General features: G+C 45.9%; 2 protein-coding genes and 1 non-coding gene across 19 annotated transcripts in view; 2 read left to right on the top strand and 1 right to left on the bottom strand.

Moving 5' to 3' along the window:
* Window positions 1-8,621, bottom strand: part of LDLR (low density lipoprotein receptor) — a 36,348-nt gene extending 27,727 nt beyond the window's left edge. For 4 of the 17 annotated variants that reach the window (XR_014836458.1, XR_014836457.1, XR_014836459.1 and 1 more), the window contains exon 1: window positions 8,410-8,572. Coding sequence is in view for 2 of the 17 variants with exons in the window: in XM_021080449.2 (XP_020936108.1) it covers window positions 50-215 (166 nt within the window). In the remaining 15 variants the exon portion in view is untranslated. 17 annotated transcript variants of the gene reach the window in all.
* Window positions 1-25,729, top strand: part of KANK2 (KN motif and ankyrin repeat domains 2) — a 468,727-nt gene that overhangs the window by 88,063 nt on the left and 354,935 nt on the right. The window lies entirely within an intron of this gene.
* Window positions 11,258-11,364, top strand: LOC146405499 (U6 spliceosomal RNA). The gene has a single exon (XR_014839264.1). It is a non-coding gene; the product is annotated as a U6 spliceosomal RNA (small nuclear RNA).

The raw sequence follows: 25,729 nt of genomic DNA, 5'->3' as shown, positions 1-25,729 counted from the left end.
ATTAAAGTGGTTTTTCTTTTTGTCAATTAATTTTGAATGTTAGCCATACCCAAAAAGTAGTTTAATGGTTTGTGCAAAATTTCGCCATCAGCTCTTCTTGCACAAGGGCAATGAATGAAAGCTTCATGAATGAGGCAGAAAGTACATGTCCATATCTTCCATTCCTGGGAGAACCTTACAGTACAGAATGCAGAACCTTCCAGAAGACAGTACATCTTGGAATTTCCCCTATGGCACAGCAGGTCAAGGATCTTGCATTAGCACTGTAGCACCTTGGGTTGCAACTGTGGCCTGGGTTTGATCCCTGGCCCAAGAACTTCTATATGCCACAGGCAAGCCCCACCCCACCAAAAAGAACAGAAGACAGTAGATCCTTCTTTTTTTTTTCTTTTTTTTTTTTTTTGGTCTTTTTGCCTTTTCCTGAGCCACTCCTGTGGCATGTGGAGGATCCCAGGCTAGGGGATCTAATTGGAGCTGTAGCCACCAGCCTATGCCAGAGCCACAGCAACGTGGCATCCGAGCCACGTCGGTGATCTACACCACAGCTCACGGCAACGCCAGATCCTTAATCCACTGATCGAGGCCAGGGGTCGAACCCACAACTTCATGGTTCCTAGTCAGATTCGTTAACCACTGAGCCACAAAGGGAACTCCGAAGATAGTAGATCCTTTAATGATTCTGTCCCAAGAGAGTCTGGCTATGCAAGAGGAAGGATTAAGACCTTAAACATTGTGTCAGTCTTTTTATGTATATATGTTTCTTTTTCCCTTGATATTCTCTTAATTAAAGACCCATAATTTGTCTTTATCCAAGGAAGTATTGCCTAGAACACTAGAATCATCTACACTTGTTCTAGTAAACAGATTATAGGTAAATTTTTTTTTAAAATTTTTTCTTTTTCTAGGCGCACCTGCCACATAGGGAATTTCCCAGTCTAGGAGTCAAACTGGAGCCACAGCTTCAGGCTATGCCATAGCCAGGGCAATGCCAAATCCTTAAATCACTGAGCCAGGCCAGGGATCCAACCCACATTCTCACGGAGACAATGTCAGTTTGTCCTGACGGAACAAAAACTCCCAAATTAAAATTTTTGTTGGGAAAAAAAAAAAAAAAAAGAATTTCCATTACATAATTTTTTTTTAACCACATACATAGCATGTAGAAGTTTCCGGGCCAGGGAATGAACCCAAGCCACAGCAGTAACCAGAGCTACAGCAGTGACACTGTTGCCTTAACCAACAGAGCCACCAGGGAAATCCTCCATTCATAGTAATTCTTTAGCCTTGAGACTACTAAAGACTCTTTTGAAGGATCTATTCTCCTCCTTCTTCTCTGTATTACTGCTAATGAGCTGCAAGTAGATATAAATGTGCAAACTTCAGGGCACACACTTAGATGGCAACGTTAACAAGTTTATTCCGAGAAATGAGCATTTTGCCCCTCCCACCCTCAACGTACAAGATAAAAACAGACCTCATCAGATATGATGGAAGGTTGAGTAAAGAAAAAAAGAACAAAAAAAAAAATCAAAATGATCAAGGTCGCTCTTTGAAATGTGGCTTCCTGTGGCAATTAACCTTGCCCTTGGTACTTGGCCATAAAAAAGAATGAAACAATGCCATTTGCAGCAACAAGGATGGATCTAGGGATTATATACTAAGTAAGCCAGACAGAGAAAGAAAAATAACCTAGTATTACTTATATTTGGAATCTTACAAAAAATACAAGCGGAAGTTCCCACCGTGGCTCAGTGGTTCACGAATTTCACGAGCATCCATGAGGACGTAGGCTCCATCCCTGTCCTTGCTCAGTGGGTTAAGGATCCGGGGTTGCTGTGAGCTGTGGTGTAGGTCGCAGACCCTGCTCGGATCTGGCCTTGCTGTGGCTGTGGTGTAGGCCAGCAGCTACAGATCTGATTTGACCCCTAGCCTGGGAACCTCCATATGCCTTGAGTTCGGCCCCAAAAAGCAAACAAACAAATAAAAAACACAAGTGAACTTATTTACCAAATGGAAATAGACCCACAGACATAGAAAACAAACTTATGGTTACCAAAGGGGATAGTGGGGGAGGGCGGAATATATTAAGGAGTTTGGAATTAACACATACACACAACCCCTGGCCCAAGAACTCCCGCAGACCATGATGACGAAAGAGCTATGAGTCTCCAAATGATCAATTCTTGGCCAGAATGGAAGTCTGGTCTCTATCTAAGTTAATCTCAAGACAGAAGGTGGTAGAGAGGTGAAGTTAGCCCCAGCCAGAAGGGAATGTGCCTGAGGATTTTCTGTTGTGATGCAGCAGATTACAAGCCTGATTAGGAACCATGAGGATGTGGGTTCGATCCCTGGCCTTGCTCAGTTGGTTTAAGGATCTGGCGTTGCCGTGAGCTGTGATGTAGTTTACAGATGCAGCTCGGATCTGGCGTTGCTGTGGCTGCAGTGTAGGTCATTGGCTGTAGATCCAATTTGACCCCTAGCCTGGGAACTTCCATATGCCACTGGTATGGCCCTAAAAAAAAGCAAAAAGAAATAAAGAAAACGTGCTTCTCTTTTAAGCTCATGCGCAGGCGTATGGCTGGTGCTCCCTGCAATCATCTCATTTCCTTTCACATGCACACATCTGCAGACAGCTGTTTTCCTATAAATGGCTGTGAACCAGTAACAGCCCAAGGCCTGACATAGTCACAATAATTTTTTGTTCAATTAGGTATGCTGAGGGAGTTCCCGTTGTGGCACAGTGGTTAATGAATCCAACTAGGAACCATGAGGTTTCGGGTTCGATCCCTGGCCTTGCTCAGTGCGTTAAGGATCCAGTGTTGCTGTGAGCTGTGGTGTAGGTCGCAGACGTGGCTTGGATCTTGAGTTGCTGTGGCTGTGGCGTAGGCCGGTGGCTACAGCTCCGATTCGACCCCTAGCCTGGGAACCTCCATATGCCTCAGGAGCAGACCTAGAAAAGGCAAAAAGACTTTTCCACAGTCTCCCTTTTAGAAGGGCAACTCAGCAGAATCTGTTAAAAAAAACAAACAACCCCACGAACTCATTGTAGCTGTCAAGGAATGTTCTGCATGTTTAAAACTTTTGGAGAATCTTGCAAAAAAAATCATCTTTCACGCTGTCCTGGAGCCTACAAGGCACAGTGAAACTTACATTTGGTTGCTTTTTCCTTATAAAAGTTTTTAAAAAACAACAACAACAAAAAACAAAAACCAAAAAAAAAAAAAACCCAACAGAGTTCCTGTCCTGGCTCAGCAGAAACGAATCTGACAAGCATCCATGAGCACACAGGTTCGATCCCTGGTGTAGGCCAGCGGCTACTACTCAGATTTGAACCCTAGCCTGGGAACCTCCATATGCCAAGGGTGTGGCCCTAAAAAAAGAAAAAAAAAAAAAAAACAACAACTAGGAGTTCTTGTCCTGGCTCAGTGGAAAAAACCTGATTAGCATCCACGAGGATGCAGGTTCAATCCTTGGCCTCGCTCAGTGGGCTAAGGATCCAGCATTGCCGTGAGCTGTGGTGTAGGTTGCAGATGTGGCTCAGATCCTGAGTTGCTGTGGCTGTGGGGTAGGCCGGCCGCTACAGCTCTGATTTGACCCCTAGCCTGGGAACGTCCATATGCCACAGGTGCAGACCTAAAAAAGACAAAACAAACAAACAAACAAACAAACAAAAAAAAAACCAAACCAAAACAAAACATAAAAACTACCAGAGTTCCCAATGTATTGCACTGGGATTGGCCGTTTCTCTGCAGTGCAAGGACACAGGTTCCATCCCAGAACAGTGGGTTAAGGATCTGGCATCCCTGCAGCTGCAAAGTAAGTCTCAACTGTGGCTTGGATCTAATGCCTGGTCCAAGAACTCCCTATGCTACAAAAAAAGGAAAAAATAAAATAAAATTGGACAAACGGCTGATACATGAACCAATACACGAATTTCCAAAACATGTGTGTCTGGCTTTTTTGACTCCAGAGTATGTACTATTTACCTGTGTTCTAGTTGGGGCAAACTAACCTATAGGAGTTCCCTTGTGGTGCAGCAGGTTAAGGATCCTGAATTGTCACTGCAGCCACTTGGGTCACTGCTGTGGTGCAGGTTCAATCCCTGACCCAGGAAGTGCCATATGCTGTGAATGCACCAACAACAAACCAAACCAAAACTAAAACAAAACTAAACTAAACCAACTAAACTAACCTACAATGATAGAAATCAGATTAGTAGTGGCCTTTGTTGTGTGAGGGTGGTGAACAAGCTGAAGGGAACAGAGAACTTTCTGAGAGGTGAGAAATCCTCTAAATCATGATGAGAGGTTGTTCCATGGAAGGAGACATTTATCACAATTCACTGAATTGTTTGCTGAACACTTGTCCTTTTTATGGGATGGCAATTACCCTAGATTTCAAAAGGAAACACATTCTGGGTCATATCCAAGTCTCCTTAGGAAACCAGCCAGGTGAGATTAGGAGAGATAAGAGGCAGGGCCACAAGGAGGCCACAGGAGATACAAGGAGTGTTTAGAAATATCAACAGAACTCGATAACTGTAGTACAAGGAGGCCAAGATCAAGGGGGCCATGGGGAAGCCCAGGAGACAGGAAGAAGGGGTAGGAGAGACAGAGGGAAGGGAGAAGCTGAGTTGACCTTCAGAACCTGCTGCTATCAGAACACAGACTGATAAAAACATGGATAAAAGCACAGCCCAGCTACTGATCCAAACAGGACCATGGCCCTCAGAGGCGCCTCTACAATACACCCCACACCCCACTGACTCACAGAAGAATCGTCAGAAGAAAGGAAATGACTCACTTCTCACTGAGTGGGCCAAAAGCAATCGGAATTTCAGGACTCTCAGAAAAAAAAAAAATGTCCAAAAGGAAGTTCAGGCAAGGGGCATTCTCAACTGAGGATCCCAGAGGAGGAAATCAGTTGTTCCCTTCCCCAACCAGGCAACTGCAGCTTTAGTTACCACCAATCTACTTTGCACATGGACTCAGCTTATGCTACTGGAAAGGCTAAATATATATATATATTAAAAATATATACATATATATATATATATATATATATATATATATATATATATATATATATTTTACTTTTTAAGGCAGCACCCGCGGCATATGGAGGTTCCCAGGCTAGGGGTCCAATAGGAGCTGTAGCCACCAGACTATGCCACAGCCACAGCCACGGAAGATCTGAGTCACACCTGAGACTTACACCACAGCTCACGGCAGCACCAGATCCTTAACCCACTGAGCCGGGCCAGGGATTGAACCTGGGTCCTCATGGATGCTAGGCAGATTCGTTAACTGCTGAGCCACGACAGGAACTCAAGTCTAGAAATGCGTAAACATCCCAAGGCCCTTTAAAGAGGGTTTAAAGAACAAGAACCCATCTCCCTGGACAACAAGCTCTGGCGTTGCTGTGGCATAGGCTGGCGGCTAAAGCTCTGATTTGACCCTTAGCCTAGTAACCTCCACATGCTGTGGGTGCAGCCCCAAAAAGACAATAAAAAAAAGGAAAAACACAAATACCGCAGCCCAAAGAAACCACTTTTCCTGGTTTCCTCCCTGTTCCAGGAGCAAGGTTTGAGTTTCCCATGTCAATTTCATCCGAATTTCAGGAAAAGCAAACTTGAAGCTCCCCATCCCATTATCTCATCATGCTGGAGGTGCCTAAAATTACATAAGCACTGAAACCTGTTCCCCCACCCAAGAATAAAAACCTGCTAAACTCAAGCCTGCAAAACTCTCCTGTCACAAGTGACTGGTCAGGAACAAGGTTATCGAAACAAAAAAGGGGAATACACATTTCTGCTTTTTCTCCAGCACACAAATGAAGCGGTAAACGCTTTCGATGTTTTCTTTCCACTGCTACAGAAGAGGGTGGTTGTTCAAGGAAGTCAAAATTATACATGGAAAACATTTCCTTGAATAAAGAAGTGGCCAGAGCTAACAGACTCAGCGGAAAATGAAAGAGAAATCCGTTTATCAGTTTTCTTTTCCACACAAGGTGATGCCAAGGTATTTTCCCCAGGGGTGATCTCGATGATAAATTTTGGGGCCTGCTTCTTTGGGGGAGGGCTAGCCTGTTTCTATCACTGTTCACCACTGGTTACTTCCAGTGTCTGAGCAATACGTGATCATTTACTTGCTGGACAGAGGGGCAGGATGTGGATGCACTAGTGTTAACACACTAGATGTGGAATGTGAAAGGCTGTCAAAGCAAGGCGCACACAAGGCACCTAAAATTGGGTCCTATCAGGAGAGGAACTCTTACACCTAAGAGCGGGAACATCCTGGACAAATGAGGTACATATTTTCCCTTAGAGGTTTGCAGTCTCAAAAAACATTCTCCCTAATCTTTTGCCGGTGTTGCTCTGGAAAAAAAATATGCCCAGCAATGACCATGAATCACCTAGGTGGGGCATGTTGTTAGAACAGACACAACTCTTAGTGGGACCACTCTGCTTTCTCCGTTTGGGTGTGTCTCTGGCATACTCCACACACAACTGTTAACTGATTTTGATCTGGCAAAGCAGGCAAGTTAAGATCTGCAACTACTTCCATTCCCCAAGGAAACAGACAAGACACTCCCACCCACTCCACCTCCACCCCCAGTCACTACTCAGGGCAAATGTGGAGTAGCCAGGGCTGCTACAAACAGACCTCATCCTACATCATCTTGTTAACACCAGAAATAAGGAGTAACTGTCAGCTATTAGGAGTCTGGGGAAGATGTCAGGACTCAAGAGCCTCCTTGAGAACAAAATATACCAGACTCTCAGGCCCCACAGGGAAAGAGGAAACTATGACAAGCAACACATCTTGCTCAAGACTTCACTGCCATTACTTTTTCTTAGGAAGAAGTGGATCAACGTGTGAAACACAGATTAATCAAGTGCGTCTTGACTAAACCATACTACCTCCGCTTCACACAACTGGGTGGCCGAATTATTATAATAATCCTCTGCCATGTGGCTACAACCTCCCTTCCTTTCCTCCCAGAGGAAACTGATGTGTCACGGGCACTGATTCCAAGAGTTCAAAGGTCTCGCCTCAAAGCCCCCCCTCCACCCTGTCAATAAAAAGACAGCTTCCTGCATCCTGTTAATCAGACCATCCCAAGCCTTTTCTACGCCCAGCTGGTTGTAAGTAGAAAAAAGACATTCTCTATAATCCAGAGCCAGGTCAAATGCCTCTAGCAGCCAATGGATAACTAAGGATCCTGCACCAAGCAGCCTCTTGCCCAAACCTAAATTTCAAACCCTCTAACACGAAAGGTCGTCTTGTAGGCAGCTCGGCTGAACCCATTTATCCTCTCTGAACAAACAAGGCAAGCTGAGGGGTCCATCCAGTCCCTGATACTCAGTCCCTGCCCCAGCACGGCTGGAGGTCTCCGCGAAAGTGCTCTTCGCGTCCGCTCAAGGAGTGGTATTAGTTCCTTAGGAACAGTTTCAGCCTGGAGAGGAACCGAAGCCTTGAGGGTGTCCCGGGCGAACCCAGCGAGGGCAGCCGCGAGGACAAAGTGCGGACAGAGGCCACGCCACCGATCGCAGAAGAAACCGAGGCATTCGCCGACGGGGCCCAGGCGCTCAGCAGGAGCCTCGTCCAGGCTCATGGAGCTTCTCCAGGGGCCCAAAACCTGCTCCCTCTTTTGTGACAGGAGCCTGGGATGAACCCCAGGAATCTCCTTCGACCTCACCCAGAACCAGGTGCCGCGGCGTGGTACCCCAGCCACGCCCCGCGCCGCGCGCGCTTCTCTGCCGCCATTGGCCAAGGGGAGTGGCTCGAGGCTCGCCTGTTCGAGTAGTGCCCAATAGCAGCCCGAGGGCGGGCCCGCGGGGCTGAAGGCGGGGCAGGAGGCGGTGGCCCGGGGCGGAAGCGTGGTTCCGGGACGATTCTGGGTGCCCTCGGCTCTGTTCTGGGAGCCAGCATCCCTTTCGGACAGCACAAAGCTAATTGGGCCGCCGTCGTAACCCCTGCAGGCGAAAAGGATGCAGAGGGAAGGATCCGGGGGAAGCGCTCGGCAGGGACCTCGAGGCTGAGCAATAGGGTTTTGGATCACCCTCACCCTAGAATAACTCTGAGAGGGAGAGCTCTCTCCCCACAGGGGTGGAGATCCGCGTACCGTGCTCTAAGATAAGGGGGACCTGCATCGAGTGGAAACTTGTGGGAAAGCCACACCATGTTTTCCCTGACTCCCCCAGAGCCTCCAGACCCCCTAAACTCTCGCGCCCCCCTTAGAGCCCCCTCCAACCACGTAAGAATGACTTCGTGCCATTTTCCCACAAGTCTGCCAAGGATACAGTGATTTTTAGTTCTCCACCCCCTAAAAAAAAAAATTACTAAGAGGCTCCCCGAGTTCGGGAGCTAACCTCCAAGCCGCGAGAGCTTCTGGAGCCAGACTTACCTGCAGCTGCCACCGCAGCAATGAGCAAGGCGACAGCCCATCGCAGGACCCAGCCCGTGGACTTCATGCTTCCAGCCTCCGCCTGCAGCTCCCTGGCCCGGGCTCCTGTTCACTGTGTGCGCTCTTGAAATCCGGGCTTCGCGCGGCCCGGACGCGACTGCACGCGGGGCCCCAGTCATTTGCAGCATTTCAATGTGAGGTTTCTCGTAGAGGGAGGAGTTTGCATGGGGTGATTTTCAAATATCTTCACCTCACTGCAAGAGGAGGAGTTTCGGGAGGAGGAGTTTCGAACGGCTGATGTGACATGGGATCCTTAACCCGTGAAGCCCTGACTCGGATTCCAGTCTTTTCCAAAGCCGCTCTGGGATGGGCTGCTAGATGTGTCGATTTTGGTGGCACAAGAACTAAGCCCCCGACCCCCAGCCCAAAATGGAAACGCGCGTCAGCTGAAGGGTATCCCTTAAATTTCTCTCAATTTTTAATTGTTACATCCTCTTTGGTGTCCAAAGTTAACATCCATCTGTCCTTCCAAATGGTTTTGGCCAATGACATCTCCCCTCTGACTAGAAATATTGGAAACTTACCCCCCACACACACCCCCTTCTCTACTTGGCCTTTTCCTTTCTAGGAATTGTTTATAGATTTTAACCATTTCGTCATATATAGTTTTAGAGAGTTCTTCCACATCGCCCCATAATCAATGAGAGTTAAATAAAATCATCTTGAAAGAACGCCCCAAAACTGATTTTGTTTTATGGGATCCAGCGCTCAGATGAATTTTGAGCAAAAACATCTCTAAAATCAACTGACCCACTACTTGGGGTCTGGATATAAATATTGATTTATCCTTTTAGGAGAAGGAGTTGAACAAACAGAGAAGCCACTTCCTCTCCTCTGAGCAAAATCAAAACAAAATAGAGCTTTCAGAGCTGAACCTGATTGCTTAGACCACAGAGGGCTGTTGGAAAACAGCTTTTAAGAATCAGGGAGTCTTCAGTGTTGCCGCAGCTACACAGCTGCCGCTTGGATTCAATCCCTGGCCCAGGAATTTCCCTATGCTGCAGGTATAGCCATAAAAATTTTTTTCAATAAAAATACATGAATGAATGCACAAAAAGCTATGGAGGAGAAATCTCTCAGAGTACTAAGGAGAGTTATCTTTGGGCAGTGACATTTTTTGTTTACCTCTATTTTTCTTGAGCTATCTATATTGTTCATGTATTCTCACCATGCTCAAAAATAAACCTTTTGAAACTAAGAAAAAAATAATTAAAATAATTAAAATCATAAAGATTTTCTTCACATTAAAAAAATAAATAAATCAGGGAGTCTCTTTTGGGATCCATGCACTTACCAGCGGCCCCTTGCCAAAAAAGCCTCCCACAAAGGGTCTGGCAGTTTTGGAGGTTTACTTCAGGAATGAGCAGAGATCTCTAAGGTTTTACAAACTGAGCTTAGCTGGGCAAACTAACCTTTCAGCAGGCTTACAGGGAAACCCAGCAGAGAAGTCAGAAAAGAAGTATAAGGGGCACAATTGAATCCTTGGGGAGAAAAATAGCGATTAATCCAGAAGAAGAAACTTACAAAGTGTTTGGCAGTAAAGAGCCCCAGATTCTGAATCAGACGGACCTCAGGCAAATAACTTAGCTTTGCCAATAAATCAAGGCTGATAAAATAAATATGGGGAGGAAATGCCTGCTTCCCTTATTTGGCAGGTTCATTATCAGGGTCAAAACGAGCTCATTAGCAATACCTGGAGAAATTTACAAGGACTAGCAAGTTCTGAGAGTGGTTTATGAATGTGTCACCATCAAATTCCATTCCTTATTCTATATGTGCCTCTTTTTGTTGTTGTTGTGTTTTTTTGTTTGTTTGTTAAGTCAGGAGCAGTAGATTTGGTTTTTTGTTTTGTTTTTCTTTTTTTGAGGGCCACACCTGCAGCATATCGAAGTTCCCAGGCTAGGGGTCAGATCAGAACTGCAGCCACTGGCCTATACCACAGCCAGGCAACACCAAATCCAAGCCACATCTGTGACCTATTGAACAGCTTTCAGCAGGGCTGGATCTTTAAACCACTGAGCAAGGCCGGGGATTGAACATGCATCATCACAGAAACAATGTTGGGCTCTAAACCCATTGAACCACAACTGAAATTCCTGGAGTACTAGGTCTGATTTCCTTTCTGAAAAATTATAAAAGACTTCTCAGGCTCAGTTTCTGTTCTGTTCCGCTCCAGCTTTTTCTGATCCACCTGGTGGTAGAAGGCCCTTGCTTCCCAATAGGCCTGCAAAGAGTTACCAGGAAACATTCCCTTCCAGAAGGGACTTAGCTTTTTATGTCTCCAGAGGTAGTTGTATGGAGATGTGAGGTCAGGCCTGAAAGAAGTCCACAAAAGCTCTGAAAAGAACATTCCCAGGGTGCCAGGTCCTGGGCAAGAATTCCAGGAGGGCTCTCCCCATGTCCTCAGGGCTCTTAACCCACTGAGCCACAACAGGAACTCCCAGTGTTTTGTTTTTGATGTCCTTGCAACTACATCTTTTCCCTCTCTCTTTTCTTCAAGGAAAAACTTCTTCCTCATACACACTTAAAAACAATCCTTCCTAGAGTTCCAGGCATAGCTCTGTGGAAACAAATCTGACTAGTATCAATGAGGAGGTAGGTTAGATCCTTGGCCTCACTCCATGGGTTAATGATCCAGTGTTGTTGCGACCTGTGGTGTAGATCTAAGACTGGCTCAGATCCTGTATTGCTATGGCTGTGGCAAGGGCAGGCAGCTGCAGCTCCAGTTAGAGTCCTAGCCTGGGAACTTCCATATGCCACGGGTATGGCCCTAAAAAGACCAAAAAAAGTGCTCGCTTCAGCAGCACATATACTAAAATTGGAATGATACAGAGAAGATTAGCATGGCCCCTGCGCAAGGATGACACACAAATTCGTGAAGCGTTCCATATTAAAAAAAAAAAAAAAAAGACCAAAAAAAAATCCTTCCATGGAATCCACTTCATTTGAATGTTCTTCTGCTTGGAGTTCCCACTGTGGCTTCTTAGGTTATGAACCTGACTTGGATCCACAAGGATTCAGGTTCAATCCCTGGTCCTACTCAGTGGGTTAAATATCTGGCAGCTGTGGCTTAGGCCATCAGCTGCAGCTACAATTAGATCCCTGGCCTAGGCTCTTCCATATGGTCCAGGTGTGGTTCTAAAAAAGCAAAAAACAAAAACAAAAAAAAAAAAAAAAAAGAAAGAAAGAAAGAAAGAAAGAAAAATTCCTCTGTTAGCAAAGTCATCTAAACCGAGGGCAGGCATTTTCCTCATTCTTGTTTTTTTTTCTTTTTAATTGAAGTATAGTTGATTTACAATGTTGTGTTAATTTCTGCCTTACATCAAAGTGATTCAGTTATACATGTATATACATTCTTTTTCAGATTCTTTTCCATTATGGTTTATTGCAGGATATTGACCCTAAGTTCTCTGTGCTATAGAGTAGGACCTTGCTGTTTATCTTTTTTTCTTTTCTTTTTTTTGTCTTTTTAGTGCATCTTCAAGTGCTGTGAGCTGTGGTGTAGGCTGGCAGCTCCAATTCGCCCCCTAGCCTTGGAACCTCCATATGCCACCAGTTCAGCCCTATAAAGACAAAAGACAAAAAATAAAAAATAAAATAAAATAAAAAGAAAAGAAAACATAAAGAAATAGACGGAAAGAAAGGCTGGAGGGAGGGAGGGGGGGAGGAAGAAGCAAAAATAAAAGAAAGAAGAGGAGTTCCCGTCGTGGCGCAGTGGTTAACGAATCCGACTAGGAACCATGAGGTTGCGGGTTCGGTCCCTGCCCTTGCTCAGTGGGTTAAGGATCCGGCGTTGCCGTGAGCTGTGGTGTAGGTTGCAGACGCGGCTCGGATCCCGCGTTGCTGTGGCTCTGGCGTAGGCCGGTAGCTACAGCTCCGATTCAACCCCTAGCCTGGGAACCTCCATATGCCGAGGAAGCGGCCCAAGAGATAGCAACAACAACAACAAAAAGACAAAAGACAAAAAAAAAAAAAAAAAAAAAAAAAAAAAAAAGAAAGAAGAAAGAAAAAACTCTGGCAAGAGCTCCTCCAAGCCATGCTTGTGACCTTGGCTCCTAGAGCCTTTTACGTCAGCCCCGGCTGCCTTGGCCTCAGGGTCAATGTCAAGGGCAACACAGGCTCCCAGACTTCTCTCTCAGGCCACTAACTCCAGGCAGCTAGGAATCCAGGAAGAAAAAGCCATCAGAAATCCCTGCCTGTTCTTCACAGTGGGCATCTTTGGACCCATAGCAACCCAATGCCCTGCCTCTACCACAGCCACAGCAACACCAGATTCAAGCCGCATCTACAACCTCTGCTGCAACTTTCAGCAATGCCGGATCCTTAACACACTGAGCAAGGCCAGGGACCAAACTTGCCTTCTCATGGATGCTAGCTGAGTTATTAACCTGCGGAGCCCAAGGGATCTGGCATTGTCTCTGCAGTAGCTCAGGTCACTGATGTGGAATGGGTTCGATCCCTAGCCAGGGAACTTCCATGTGCCAGGGATGTAGCCAAAAAAATAATAAAATAAAATAATTATGATAAGGAGTTCCCATTGTGGCACAGCGGAAATGAATCCAACTAGGAACCATGAGGTTGCAGATTTGATCCCTGGCCTTGATCAGTGGGTTAAAGATCTGGCATTGCCATGAGCTGTGGTGTAGTTCACAGTCATGGCTTGGATCTGGCGTTATTGTGGCTGTGGCTGTGGCAGGCAGCTATGCTCTGATTAGACCCCTAACCTGGGAACCTCCATATGCCTCGGGTGTGGCCCTAAAAAGCAAAAATAAATAATAATAATAATAATAATAATAATGGTAAAATACACATAACATAAAATGTGCCATCTTAACCATCGGAAGTGTGCAGTTCGGAGACATGAAGTACATTCATGTTATTGTGCAACTATCACCACCATCCATCTCCAAGACCATTTGCATCTTGCAAAACTAAAACTCTGTTCCCGTAAAAGACTAACTTCCCCTCTCCCATCCCCCAGCCCATGGCATTCACCATTCTGCTGTCTCTACTTTTTTTTTCTTTTTCTTTTTTTGCCATTTCTAGGGCCGCTCCCGCGGCACATGGAGGTTCCCAGGCTAATCAGAGCTGTAGCCGCCAGCCTACGCCACAGCCACAGCAACTCAGGATCCAAGCCTCGTCTGTGACCTACACCACAGCTCACGGCAACGCCGGATCCTTAACCCACTGAGCAAGGCCAGGGATCGAACCCACAACCTCATGCTTCCTAGTCGGATTCATTAACCACTGAGCCACGATAGGAACTCCTCTGCTTCCTGTCTCTGTTAAATTGACTGCTCTAGGGACCTCATATAAGTGGAATCAGGCAGTATTCGTACTTTTGTTATTATGTTACTGAGCATCATGTCCTCAGCATTCATCTATGTTGTAGCCTGTGTCAGAATTTTCAGAATTCCTGTTGTGGCTCAATAGAAACAAACCGACTAGCATTCATGAGGTCGCAGGATAGATCCCTGGCCTCGCTCAGTGGGTTAAGGATCTGGTGTTGCCTTGAGCAGTGGTGTAGATCGTGGATACGGCTCGGATCTGGCATTGCTGTGGCTGTGGAGAGGGCTGGCAGCTATAGCTCTGATTGGCTTGCTAGCTTGGGAACCTCCATGTGCCCCAAGCATGGCCCTAAAAAGTCAAAAAAAAAAAAAAATCAAAAAAAGAAAAAAGAAAATGCTATTTTTATTCAGCTAAAATCCCCTGACACTGGGAGTTCCCATCGTGGCTCAGCGGAAACGACTCTGACTAGTATCCACGAGGACGCAGGTTCGATCCCTGGCCTTGCTCAGTGGGTTAAGGATCTGGCGTTACTGTGAGCTGTGGTGTAGGTTGCAGATGCAGCTTGGATCTGGGGTTGCTGTGGCTGTAATCAGAGCTATAGCCACTGGCCTACACCAGAGCCATAGCAACGTGGGATCCGAGCTGAGCTGGGTCTGCAACGTACACCACAGCTCACGGCAACACCTGATCCTTAACCCACTGAGCAAGGCTAGGGGTCAAACCTGCAACCTCATGGTTCCTAGTCAGATTAACCACTGAGCCACAACGGGAACTCCCAAGGCCAGGGATTGAACCCGAAACCTTATGTTTTCTACTCAGATTCATTTCTGCTGTGCCACAATGGGAACTCCAAAATGAGAACTTTTGTGCTGGGAGAGCCTGTTGCAGCTCAACTAGTATCCATGAGGTTTCGGGTTCGAGCACTGGCCTCGCTCAGTGGATTAAAGGATCCAACATTCCTGTGAGTTGTGGTGTGGGTCACAGATGTGGCTCAGACTCTGAAGTTGCTGTGGCATAGGCTGGCAGCTCTGATTTGACTCCTAGCCCCGGAACTTCCGCATGCTGCAGATGCAGTCCTAAAAAGCTAAAAAAAAAAAAAAAAAAAAAAAAAAAGAAAGAAAGAAGAAAGAAAGAAAAAAGAAAGAAATTTTGTGCATATGTACATTTGTTCTGGAGAGACTGCCTCTAGTTTTCATCAGATTCTAAAAGAATAAGAGGTTTTCAAATCCTGGCCTTACAAAAAAAAGCTTGTAGTAGGTGGAAATCAAGATTTTATTTCATTTATTTTAATTTGAATTTAACTGTGTCCAATCTTGAATATAACACCCAGAGCTCGAACATGATTTCATCAAGAAAACATTGGTTTTAATAAGAAGAATCTTTTTTTTTTTTTTTTTTGGTCTTTTTGCCATCTCTTGGGCCGCTCCTGTGGCATATGGAGGTTCCCAGGCTAGGGGTCGAATCAGAGCTGCAGCCACCAGCCTACGCCAGAGTCACAGCACCTCGGGATCTGAGCCATGTCTTCAACCTACACCACACCTCATGGCAATGCCAGATCCTTAACCCACTGAGCAAGGCCAGGGATCGAACCCACAACCTCATGGTTCCTAGTCGGATTCGTTAACCACTGCGCCACGACGGGAACTCCAGCTACAGCTCCGATTTGACCCCTAGCCTGGGAACCTCCATATGCCGCGGGAGCAGCCCAAAGAAATAGCAAAAAGACAAAAAAAAAAAAAAAAAGAATTAAATGGCTGTCTTTACAAAATCACCCATCACCTCCTTAATAGGTGAAAAACTAAGGCACAGAGAAGGAAAGGGGTTTGCCCAAGGTCACACAGCAAGTTGGTGGCAAAGCTGATCTTTCCAGCTTTCTCAAGCATTGGTACCCCCCCATTTTGTCTGTTAGCACATGAACCCATTTCCTGCATTTGAGGATCTGCCTCCCCACTCCAACTTTTGAAATTCCAAAGGCCAGATACTCACTTTCCCAGCATCCCTTCAACAAGAAATTGAGACTGTGATTGGGACTCGGCCAGTGATATCCTCCCACCCAAGAACTTGACTCCAAAGCCAGTCTCTGGATCCACTGTCCTTTTGATTCTGAAACTATCCAATCTGGTTTGAGCCATTTGCAAACAAGAATAGACATATTTACTCTATTAGATTAAAAGAGAACTGAAATAACCCCTATCTGGGGCTAGAAAACCCCTTGGTGTCACCTCCTCAAATTCTCAGCCTCATGATCTCCAATTTAGAACATTCCTATAAGAATGTTCCATCTATTTTCATCATTGTCTTTGATTATAGCACATGCTTAAGTGTAAAAACCTTAGGCAGTAGAAAACTTAGAAATTACTGAGAAGAAAGCAGTGGACACTTAAAGTTCACTCAAGATCATTACTGTTTAGGAGTTCCATTGTGGCTTAGTGGTTAATGAATCCGACTAGGAACCATGAGGTTGCAGGTTCGATCCCTGCCCTTGTTCAGTGGGTTAAGGATCCGGCGTTGCCATGAACTGTGGTGTAGGTTACAGACATGGCTTGGATCCCGAGTTGCTGTGGTTCTGGTGTAGGCCGGTGGCTACAGCTCCGATTTGACTTCTAGCCTGGGAACCTCCATGTGCCGCAGAAGTGGCCCAAGAAATGGCAAAAAAAAGACAAAAAAAAAAAAAAAATAGTACAGAGAGGTCCCTTGGATTCTACCCTCAGCCTCCCCCAACAATGAGTAATCTTACATAACTTCTTTTTTCTTTTCTTTTTTTTTTTTTTTTGTCTTTGTGTCTTTCCTAGGGCCGCTCCCACGGCATATGGAGGTTCCCAGGCTAGGGGTCTAATCGGAACTGTAGCCGCCGGTATACGCCAGAGCCACAGCAATGCAGGATCTGAGCCACATCTGCAATCCACACCACAGCTCACAGCAATGCCAGATCCTTACCCTACTGAGCAAGGCCGGGGAACAAACCTGCAACCTCATGGTTCCTAGTCAGATTAGTTAACCACTGAGCCATGACGGGAATTCCCACATAACTTCTTTATTAAACCAGGAAACTGACATTAATATAATACAATCATACAGAGACTTAACTAGGGATTTATTGACCAGTAACATTTTGTAGCCTGTCTCCACATATTTTTCATATATAAGCTCTTTCTCATGCCTCTGTCATGATAATGACTGTTCATGGATAAGCAATGAAGTCCTACTGTACAGCACAGGGAGCTATATCCAATCTCTTGCGACAGAACATGTTGGAAGATAATATGAGAAAAAGAATATATATATATGTATGACTGGGTCACTATCCTGTATAGCAGAAATTGGCACAACATTGTAAATCAACTATACTTTAATAAAAATTTAAAAAATGACTGTTGAGTGTCTTCTGGCTGAACCTTAGCAGATGTCATCGAGGCCTTATTGTTGAGTCCTTTAATTCCCACCAAAACACAAAAATAATATCTGTTCATACATCTTGGTACCTCTAAAGATTTCCTTACAAGAAATTCCTGAGAAACAGATATAAACATATTTAAATCATCTTGTCAAACTGCTGTTTATTTTTTCTTTAAGGGTGTATTTATTTATTTATTTATTTTGTAGGGCCCCACCTGCGGCATATGAAGTTTCCCAGGCTAGGGGTCGAATCAGAGCTACAGCTGCTGGCCTACGCCAGAGCCACAGCAACGCTGGATTTGAGCCGTGTCTGCGACCTACAGCACACAGCTCACGGCAATGCCAGATCTTTAACTCACTGAGTGGGGCCAGGGATCGAACCTGCATCCTCATGGATACTAGTCAGGTTTGTTACCGCTGAGCCATGATGAGAACTCCTGCTATTTACTTTTTACTTTTATTTATTTATTTGTTTGGCCGAGCCCACGGCATGCAGAAGTTTCCAGGCCAGGGACTGAATGCGCCACAGCAGTGACAATATCTAATCTGCCAGGGAACTCCTCAAATTGCTTTTTAGATAGCCATATCCAAGTACAGCCACGGATGTGAGGCCCCATCTTTTCACCACCTTACCAACACTGTGTTATCATTTAACAAATGTTTACCAATTTGCTAAGCCACATGATGATAATAATAAAGTATTCCATCATGGTTTTAATTGGCATTTACTTGGTGGTTCATAGGATTAAACCCACTTTACTTCTGGCTGGCACGCGTAGTTCTTCTTTGCAGTTTCTCTGTGGGGTTGCTGCAGAAAAATAGTAAACAGAAAGCAAACAAGCTAGCAGTTCTTTTTCGGTTTCCACTAATTCGTCTTTACCACATCCCCTTCCTGTTGGTTACTTATCGGCAAGCTTTCGCGGGTATCATGGGGATATGGTTTGAAAAGTATGTTTTTTAGGATTCTCTTAGGGAGGCCTACATGCGTCCTCCCCCAGATTGTCAAGGAAAGGTGAGAAGGGGCAGGAAAGTGACATGTGAGATGAGGCTTAGGGGAAGGAGATTTCCCAGGTGAGGCATTACAGGAAGAGGGACGCGGATGTGAAAGCGCTTGTAAGTATGTGGTGTAAGATGTCAGTGTGGCTAAGGTTTAGAAAGCCATGGCTGGAGAGTCGCCAAGCTCAGATGATCGGCCCCGTGTGCATTCAGGAATTGCAAAAGCTTATGTTTCTGACCATGTGGGAAGAAAAGCCCGGTGGGGAGTGAGGGCAGGAACTGGGGAACCAGGGAAGAGCAGACTACACTGGTCCAGACTGGCGATGGCAGTGGTGGTGGACCAGGTGAGGGCCAAGGATTGATTTTGTGTGGGCAGATTGAAGAGATTATAATCTATGTATGTATGTATGTATGTATCTATCTATCTATCTATTAATCTTTTTACCACCACACCTGCAGCATAAGGAAGTTCCCAGGCTAGGAGTGGAATCACCACAGCTGCAGCAACACCTGATCCAAGCTGCATCTTCAAACTATGCTGCAGCTCAGGGCAACACTGGATCCTTAACCCACTGAGCGAGGCCAGGGATTGAACTTGTATCCTCTAGGATGCTTGTTGAATTCATTTCAGCTGAGACACAATGGAAACTCTGGATTGAAGCTATTTAGAAAGGAGAATAGGCAGAGTTGGGGGGTGGACTGGATAGAGGAGCCTGACGGAAAGGGATGAGATCTGACTTAGATTTTTGGGGGGCACTGAGGCCAATTAAGAGGTGGGGGACACAGGAGCAGAATCAGCTGAGTGAGGTATATGAGTCAGGCATTGGCCACCTTATAAGTATTAAGGCCCCAGAAGATACAACTGGCCTCATTAAAGCAAAAATCTTTGGAGTTCCCATCGTGGCTCAGTGGTTAACAAACCTGACTGGCATCCATGAGGACGCAGGTTCGATCCCCGGCCTCACTCAGTGGGTTAAGTATCTGGCGTTGCCATTAGCTGTGATGTAGATGGCAGACATAGCTCAGATCCCCCATTGCTGTGGCTGTGGTGTAGGCTCGTGGCTACAGCTCCAATTGGATCCCTAGCCTGGGAACCTCTATATGCCGCGGGTGTGGCCCTAAAAAGACAGAAACCCCCCCCCCAAAAAAAAAACAAAAAAAAACTTTGAGACCATGACATAAACTAGAAACCAACCACTCTGTTCAATTAAACAGTGGTGAGGAATCAAAAGACAGTTCTTAAAATGGGCACATGTCCAGACCTCACCAGCTTGGAGAAGTTCCCAACTCCATCCTCTTGACCCCTGCCCCTAGGGGTTATAGCTGTTTAGGATATAGTGTGTTTGGGGTATAACCCGACAGACAGGTTTTTGTTTCTTTTTTCTTTTCCCTTTACTAGGGCCGCTCCCGCGGCATATGGAGGTTCCCAGGCTAGGGGTTGAATCGGAGCTGTAGCCACTGGCCTACGCCAGAGCCACAGCAACGCGGGATCCGAGCCGCATCTGCGACCTGCACCACAGCTCACGGCAACGCCAGATCCTTAACCCACTGATCAAGGCCAGGGACCGAACCCGCGACCTCATGGTTCCTAGTCAGATTCGTTAACCACTGTGCCACAATGAGAACTCCCTGACAGACCTTTATTTAAATGTTTACATGGTGGAAACATGGTCCAGAGCAAACACCTGCAATCCTGTGTGTGTGCCAAAAAACGCTTCTTGCCAGACAGCTCCTTGTGCAGTTTGCTTTTCTAGCCTTAACATTGCTCTAAAGACCTGCCCAGGGGAGTTCCCTCGTGGCGCAGTGGTTAAGGAATCCAACTAGGAACCATGAGGTTTCGGGTTCGATCCCTGGCCTTGCTCAGCGGGTTAAGGATCTGGCGTTGCCATGAGCTGTGGTGTAGTTTGCAGATGCGGCTCAGGTCTTGCATGGCTGTGACTCTGGCGTAGGCTGGCGGCTACAGCTCCGATTAGACCCATAGCCTGGGAACCTCCATATAACGCGGGAGCAGCCCCAGAGAAAGCGAAAAGACCAAAAAAAAAAAAAAAAAAAAGACCTGTCCAGGAGTTCTCCTGCGGCACAGTGGATTAAGGATCTGGCATTGTCACTGCAGCAGATTCGCTGCTGCGGTGCGGGTTCAATCCCTGCGTGGGAACTTTGATGAGGCCAAAAAAACAAATAAAGACATTTCCATGTTGACTTAATTAGACTGGTGTCACTTGAAAAATTGTTTTAGGACAACCCAGTTGCTGTCACTGTGTAAAAAATCATCCCACAGCTTAGTGGCTTAAAACAACACTTTATTCTTTTTCATCATTTCTTTGTGTCAGGAAGGTGGTGGGAAGGGCTCAGCTGGGCGAGGACACATAGTTGGGGGCTTGGCTAGATGTCTCTTCCTCCTCATGCGGTCTTGGTCATCTCTCAGCATGAGCTTGTTTGGGTGTCCTCATAATATGGTGGCTTCCAGGTGGCTGGGCTGTTCCATGACAGCTGATGGCTTCAAGAAGGAGTGTTTCAACAAGCTGTGGTGCTGCTGTTGCTTCTTTTTTTTTTTTTTGGACCGCAACTGCAGCATGTAGAAGTTTCAGGGCCAGGGATTGAACCCGCACCACAGCAGTGATCCAAGCCACTGCAGTGACAACACCAGATCCTTAACCTGCTGTGCCACCAGGGAACTCCAGCTGTGGTACTTTGTATGACACACTCTTAGCATTCACAGAGTTACTTCCACTGCACTCCACTGGTTACCAGAGGGTTCCAAGCCAAACTCAAGGGAAGGAGAATTAGCCTCCAAGACCTGATGGGGGAGTTGCATGTGGGATGGGAGAGACTGTCATGGCCGTCTGTCACATGTGATGCTCCATTCTCTTCCTGATTACCCCCTCCCAGTCCTGGCAGTGTCAGGGCTCCTGTTATACTGACCATCTGGCACTCCAGCTGAAAGGACCTGCTCACCTCAGTCTTGCTGAGTTCTTCCTTGTCTCTTGAGGACACAGACCTGGCTACATGACTCAACCCACCACCCTTTCCAGGGGGCCATTTCACCTTCACAGATGCCCTATCTTTCCTCAGGATCTAGAGCAGGTCCCAGCCCTTGAGGACTCACTCCTGTGCCCCACAAACCTGGGTCCAAATCTGTGTGACTTTGGCCAAGTGCCTCAACCTCTCTGAGCCCTTGTATCATCTGAGAAATAGGAATGAAGTCGCCCACTTCTCAGTGCTGTGGGGATAAACGGGGGAGGAAGGCACAGGCCAGCAGGTCAGAGTCAGAGGGAAAAGGACGGTCCAGATAGATTCATGCTAAGAGCAAAGGCCAGTGGGGGGTGGGGGAGGAAGTCAGCAGCTGTCACCAGGAGTGACAGGAGTCCAGGCTGGTGGAGGTTCCTGGTTCATGGCCAGTGTCCACACAAAGGCCATGCTGATTCCAGGACCTCAGGCCAAGGTCAGTGTGGGATAGCCAGCCCAGGGGGCTGACCCCTCACCCACACCACAGCCTACGTGTCCCAGGGTCACCGTCATACTTGGCTATGCATGTGTGGACATTCAGCCAAACTAGCTCCTCTTATTGATTCCCTTCGTTTCTTCTTTTTTTTTTTTCTTATCTTTTGTCTTTTTGCTATTTCTTGGGCTGCTCCCGCGGCATATGGAGGTTTCCAGGCTAGGGTTCTAATCGGAGCTGTAGCCGCCAGCCTACACCAGAGCCTCAGCAACATGGGATCCGAGCTGTGAGCTGTGTCTGCAACCTACACCATGCCTCACGGCGATGCCAGATCCTTAATCCACTGAGCAAGGCCAGGGATCGAACCTACATCCTCTCATTAACTGCTGAGCCACGAAGGGAATTCCCAAATGCTTTTTTTTTTTTTTTTTTTTTTTTTTTGTCTTTTTGCCATTTCTAGGGCCTCTCCCACGGCATATGGAAGTTCCCAGGCTACGGGTCTAATCGAAACTGTAGCCGCCAGCCTACACCATAGCCACAGCCACGCAGGATCTGAGCCGCGTCTGCAACCTACTCCGTAGCTCACGGCAACAACACTGGAGTCTTAACCCTCTGAGCAAGGCCAGGGATCGAACCCGCAACCTCATGGTTCCTAGTCGGATTTGTTAACCACTGAGCCATGACGGGAACTCCCCCAAATGCTTCCTCTTTTGGGTGCCTCAATTTTCTTATCAGAAAACTGGGGATAACCACCTCAAAGCAGGCAGTGAGCAAGTTGTATGCCCACAACTTTAGCTGGGCATGTAGGCACCAGAAGATAGGTTGCATTTCTCAGCTTCCTATGCAGCTAGGTGTGGACATTTGACTATGCTGCAGCCAATGAACATGTAAGACAGTGATGTGTCAGTTTCCAGAGAGGGTCTCTAAGGGATGGGTGAATCTTTCTCCTTCCCCTTGCCTCCTTGTTTATGGCTGGAATGTTGTTGGCTAGATGGAGCGCCGGCAGCCATATTGGGCTACGAGGTGATAGTGGACATAGGAGGGGCAAATACTGCAACAAGACAGAAGGAGCTGTTCTCTAACACTGTGAGGCACCAACTGCAGGCTGTGACACACAAGAGGTATGAACTCATGGCTAATAAGTCAGTATTATTTTGAATTTTGCTGCCATTCACCAGCAAACTATATTAGACACATAACTTTTGTCCTATTCAAATCCCACATATAGTTCTCTTGAGGCTCAGTGGGTTAAGAACTTGGTATTGGCACGGTAGCATCTTGGCTCACTGCTGTGGTGCAGGTTTGGTCCTTGGCCTGTGGACTTCCATATGCCTCAGATGTGGCCAAAAACAAACTAAAACAAGTATTTGGTGTGTGAATGAATAAATAAGTAAAACAATATTGAATGAAGTAAATCTTTAAAACACACACAAAACCCAAATTCCACACGTACTTCTTCCCCCCCAAGAAACATTTTTTTTTCTTTTTATGTCACACCTGCTGCATATGTAAGTTCCCGGGCTAGGGGTTGAATAGGAGCTGCAACTGCTGGCCTATACCATAGCCTGCGGCAACGCCAGATCCTTAACCCATTAAGTGAGGCCAGGGATCGAACCCGCATCCTCATGGATACTAGTTGGGTTTATTTCTACTGAGCTACAGGGGGAACTCCCTAAGGAACTCATTTTTAAATTGGCCACAGTCTGAATACTATGAAATCAAGGGTTTGGTCAGCTGATTTTCTATAAACATGAAAATAAATTCAAATCTATGAAAATGAAGTCAAAGTCGTTCAAACAAAAAACCATGGGCTTTTAAAATGACATGAGGATCGTGGCAAATCTACTCCCTAAGAACAATCATAAAACTAGACAGAACTGTCAAACACAAAATTTTCAGGGGAATTCTGTTGTGGCTCAGTAATAAAGAACCTGACTAGTATACATGAGGACACGGGTTCAACCCCTGGCCTTGCTCAGTGGGTTAAGGTTTTGGCATTGCCACAGATGTGGCTCGGATCTGGCAGCTACAGCTCTGATTCAACCCCAAGCTTAGAAACTTCCATATGCCTCAGGTGTGGCCCTAAAAAGACAAAAACAACAACAACCCCTCCCCCCCAAAAAAAGAACCCACAACCATTTCAGGATTCTGGAGATTAATCAAAGGCATTAAAGGAATTAAGAAGCATTTACTCGAGTCAACTAATCTATGACAAAGGAGGCAAGAATATACAAGGGAGAAAAGACATCCCCGTCAATAAGTGGTGCTGGGAAAACTGGATGGCCACATGCAAAAGAATGAAATTAGAACATTTCCTAACACCATATACAAACATAAACTCAAAATGGATTAAAGACCTAAATACAGGACCAGGTACTATAAAACTCTTAGAGGAAAACATAGGTCAAACACTCTCAAACACTCTCCGACCTAAACCACAGCAATATCTTCTCAGATTCACCTCCTAGAGTAATGACAATAAAAACAAAAATAAACAAATGGGACTTAAAAGTTTCTGCACAGCAGAAACCTAAACAAAACGAAATCCTAAACAAAACGAAAAGACAACCCACAGAATGGGAGAAAACATTTGCAAATGAAGCGACTGACAAAGGATTAATCTCCAATTTATAAACACCTTCCACAGCTCAGTACCAAAAAAACAAATAATCCCATCAAAAAATGGGCAGATCTAAACAGACAATTCTCCAAAGAAGACATACAGATGGCTAAAAAACACATGAAAAGATGTTCAACATCACTCATTATTAGAGAAATGCAAATCAAAACCACTACGAGGTACCACCTGCCAGACAGAATGGCCATCATCAAAAAGTCTACAAACAATAAATGCTGGAGAGGGTGTGGAGGAAAGGGAACACTATTACACTGTTGGTGGGAATGTAAATTGGTGCAACACGATGGAAAACAGTATGAAGATTTCTCAGGAAACTAAAAATAGAATTACCACTTGATCCAACAATCCCACTCCTGGGCATCTATCCAGAGAAAACCATGATTCAAAAAGATACATGCACACCAATGTTCACCACAGCACTATATACAATAGCCAAGACATGGAAACAACCTAAATGTCCATGGACAGAGGAGTGGATAAAGAAGTTGTACGTATTGTATACACAATGGAATATTACCCAGCCATTAAAAGGAAAGAAATAACGGCATTTGCACCAACATGGATGGACCTAGAAATTATCATGCTAAGTGAAGTCAGTCAGTGAGACACCAACATCAAGTGCTATCACTTACATGTGGAATCTAAAAAGAGGACATAACGAACTTCTTTGCAGAACAGATACTGACTCACAGACTTTGAAAAACTTAAGGTTTCCAAATAAGACAGTTGAGGGGTGGGCGCATGCACTGGGGGTTTGGGATGGAAATGCTATAAAATTGGGTTGTGATGATCATTGTACAACTATAAATGTAATAAAATTCATTGAGTAATTTAAAAAAAAGCATTTACTCAAGAAAATTGACTGAATGGCAAGGTAAGAGCAGTGGGATTTTATGGTTTTTCTGGCCTCCCAGCTCCTACCAGCCGGGCCAAGCTATGAAAATCACTGCACTTCAGGCCACTGGACAAAGCAAAAACAGCAGGGATCTCAGGGTGGAATGAACAGGGACAACCAAGGTCTCCTAACGAGTTGAGGTTGTGATCCTGGTTGGAACAGATTGGTAAACTAGTCAGCAGTTAACCAGTAGGTCCAGAGAATGAAAGTCAGCCCCACATATCCTCAGGGTCCAGAAAGCTGTGTGCACACCCCAGGCTGCATGAGAGCCAGTGGCGGGGAGCCCTATCAACCCACAAATCCAGGCAAGCTGCTCAGCGGGAGGCTGTGTGCATGGGCTGAAAAACGCAAGAAGGACACATGAGAGGGGTGAGAAGGAAGAAAACGCAGGTCAGGCTTGCAAACTGTTGGAGCACTGACTGCTGGCACAGGGCCTCCCTGATTCACGTGTTTGAGCACAACTGCAACCACAGCATATGGAGGTTCCCAGGCTAGGGGTCAAATCAGAGCTGTAGCTGCCAGCCTATGCCACAGTCACAGCAATGCCAGATCCAAGCCACATCTGCAAGCTACACCACAGCTCTTGGCAATGCCGGACCCTTAACCC

The sequence above is a fragment of the Sus scrofa genome, chromosome 2 (genome assembly GCF_054392235.1).
Source record: "Sus scrofa isolate SSC_HxYL_T2T_F1_AM1 chromosome 2, Sscrofa_HxYL_maternal_Yorkshire_Landrace_v2.0, whole genome shotgun sequence".
NCBI classification, from domain to species: domain Eukaryota; kingdom Metazoa; phylum Chordata; class Mammalia; order Artiodactyla; family Suidae; genus Sus; species Sus scrofa.
Note: the sequence above shows the minus strand (reverse complement) of the source record. Positions and strands in the feature narration are given on the sequence as shown.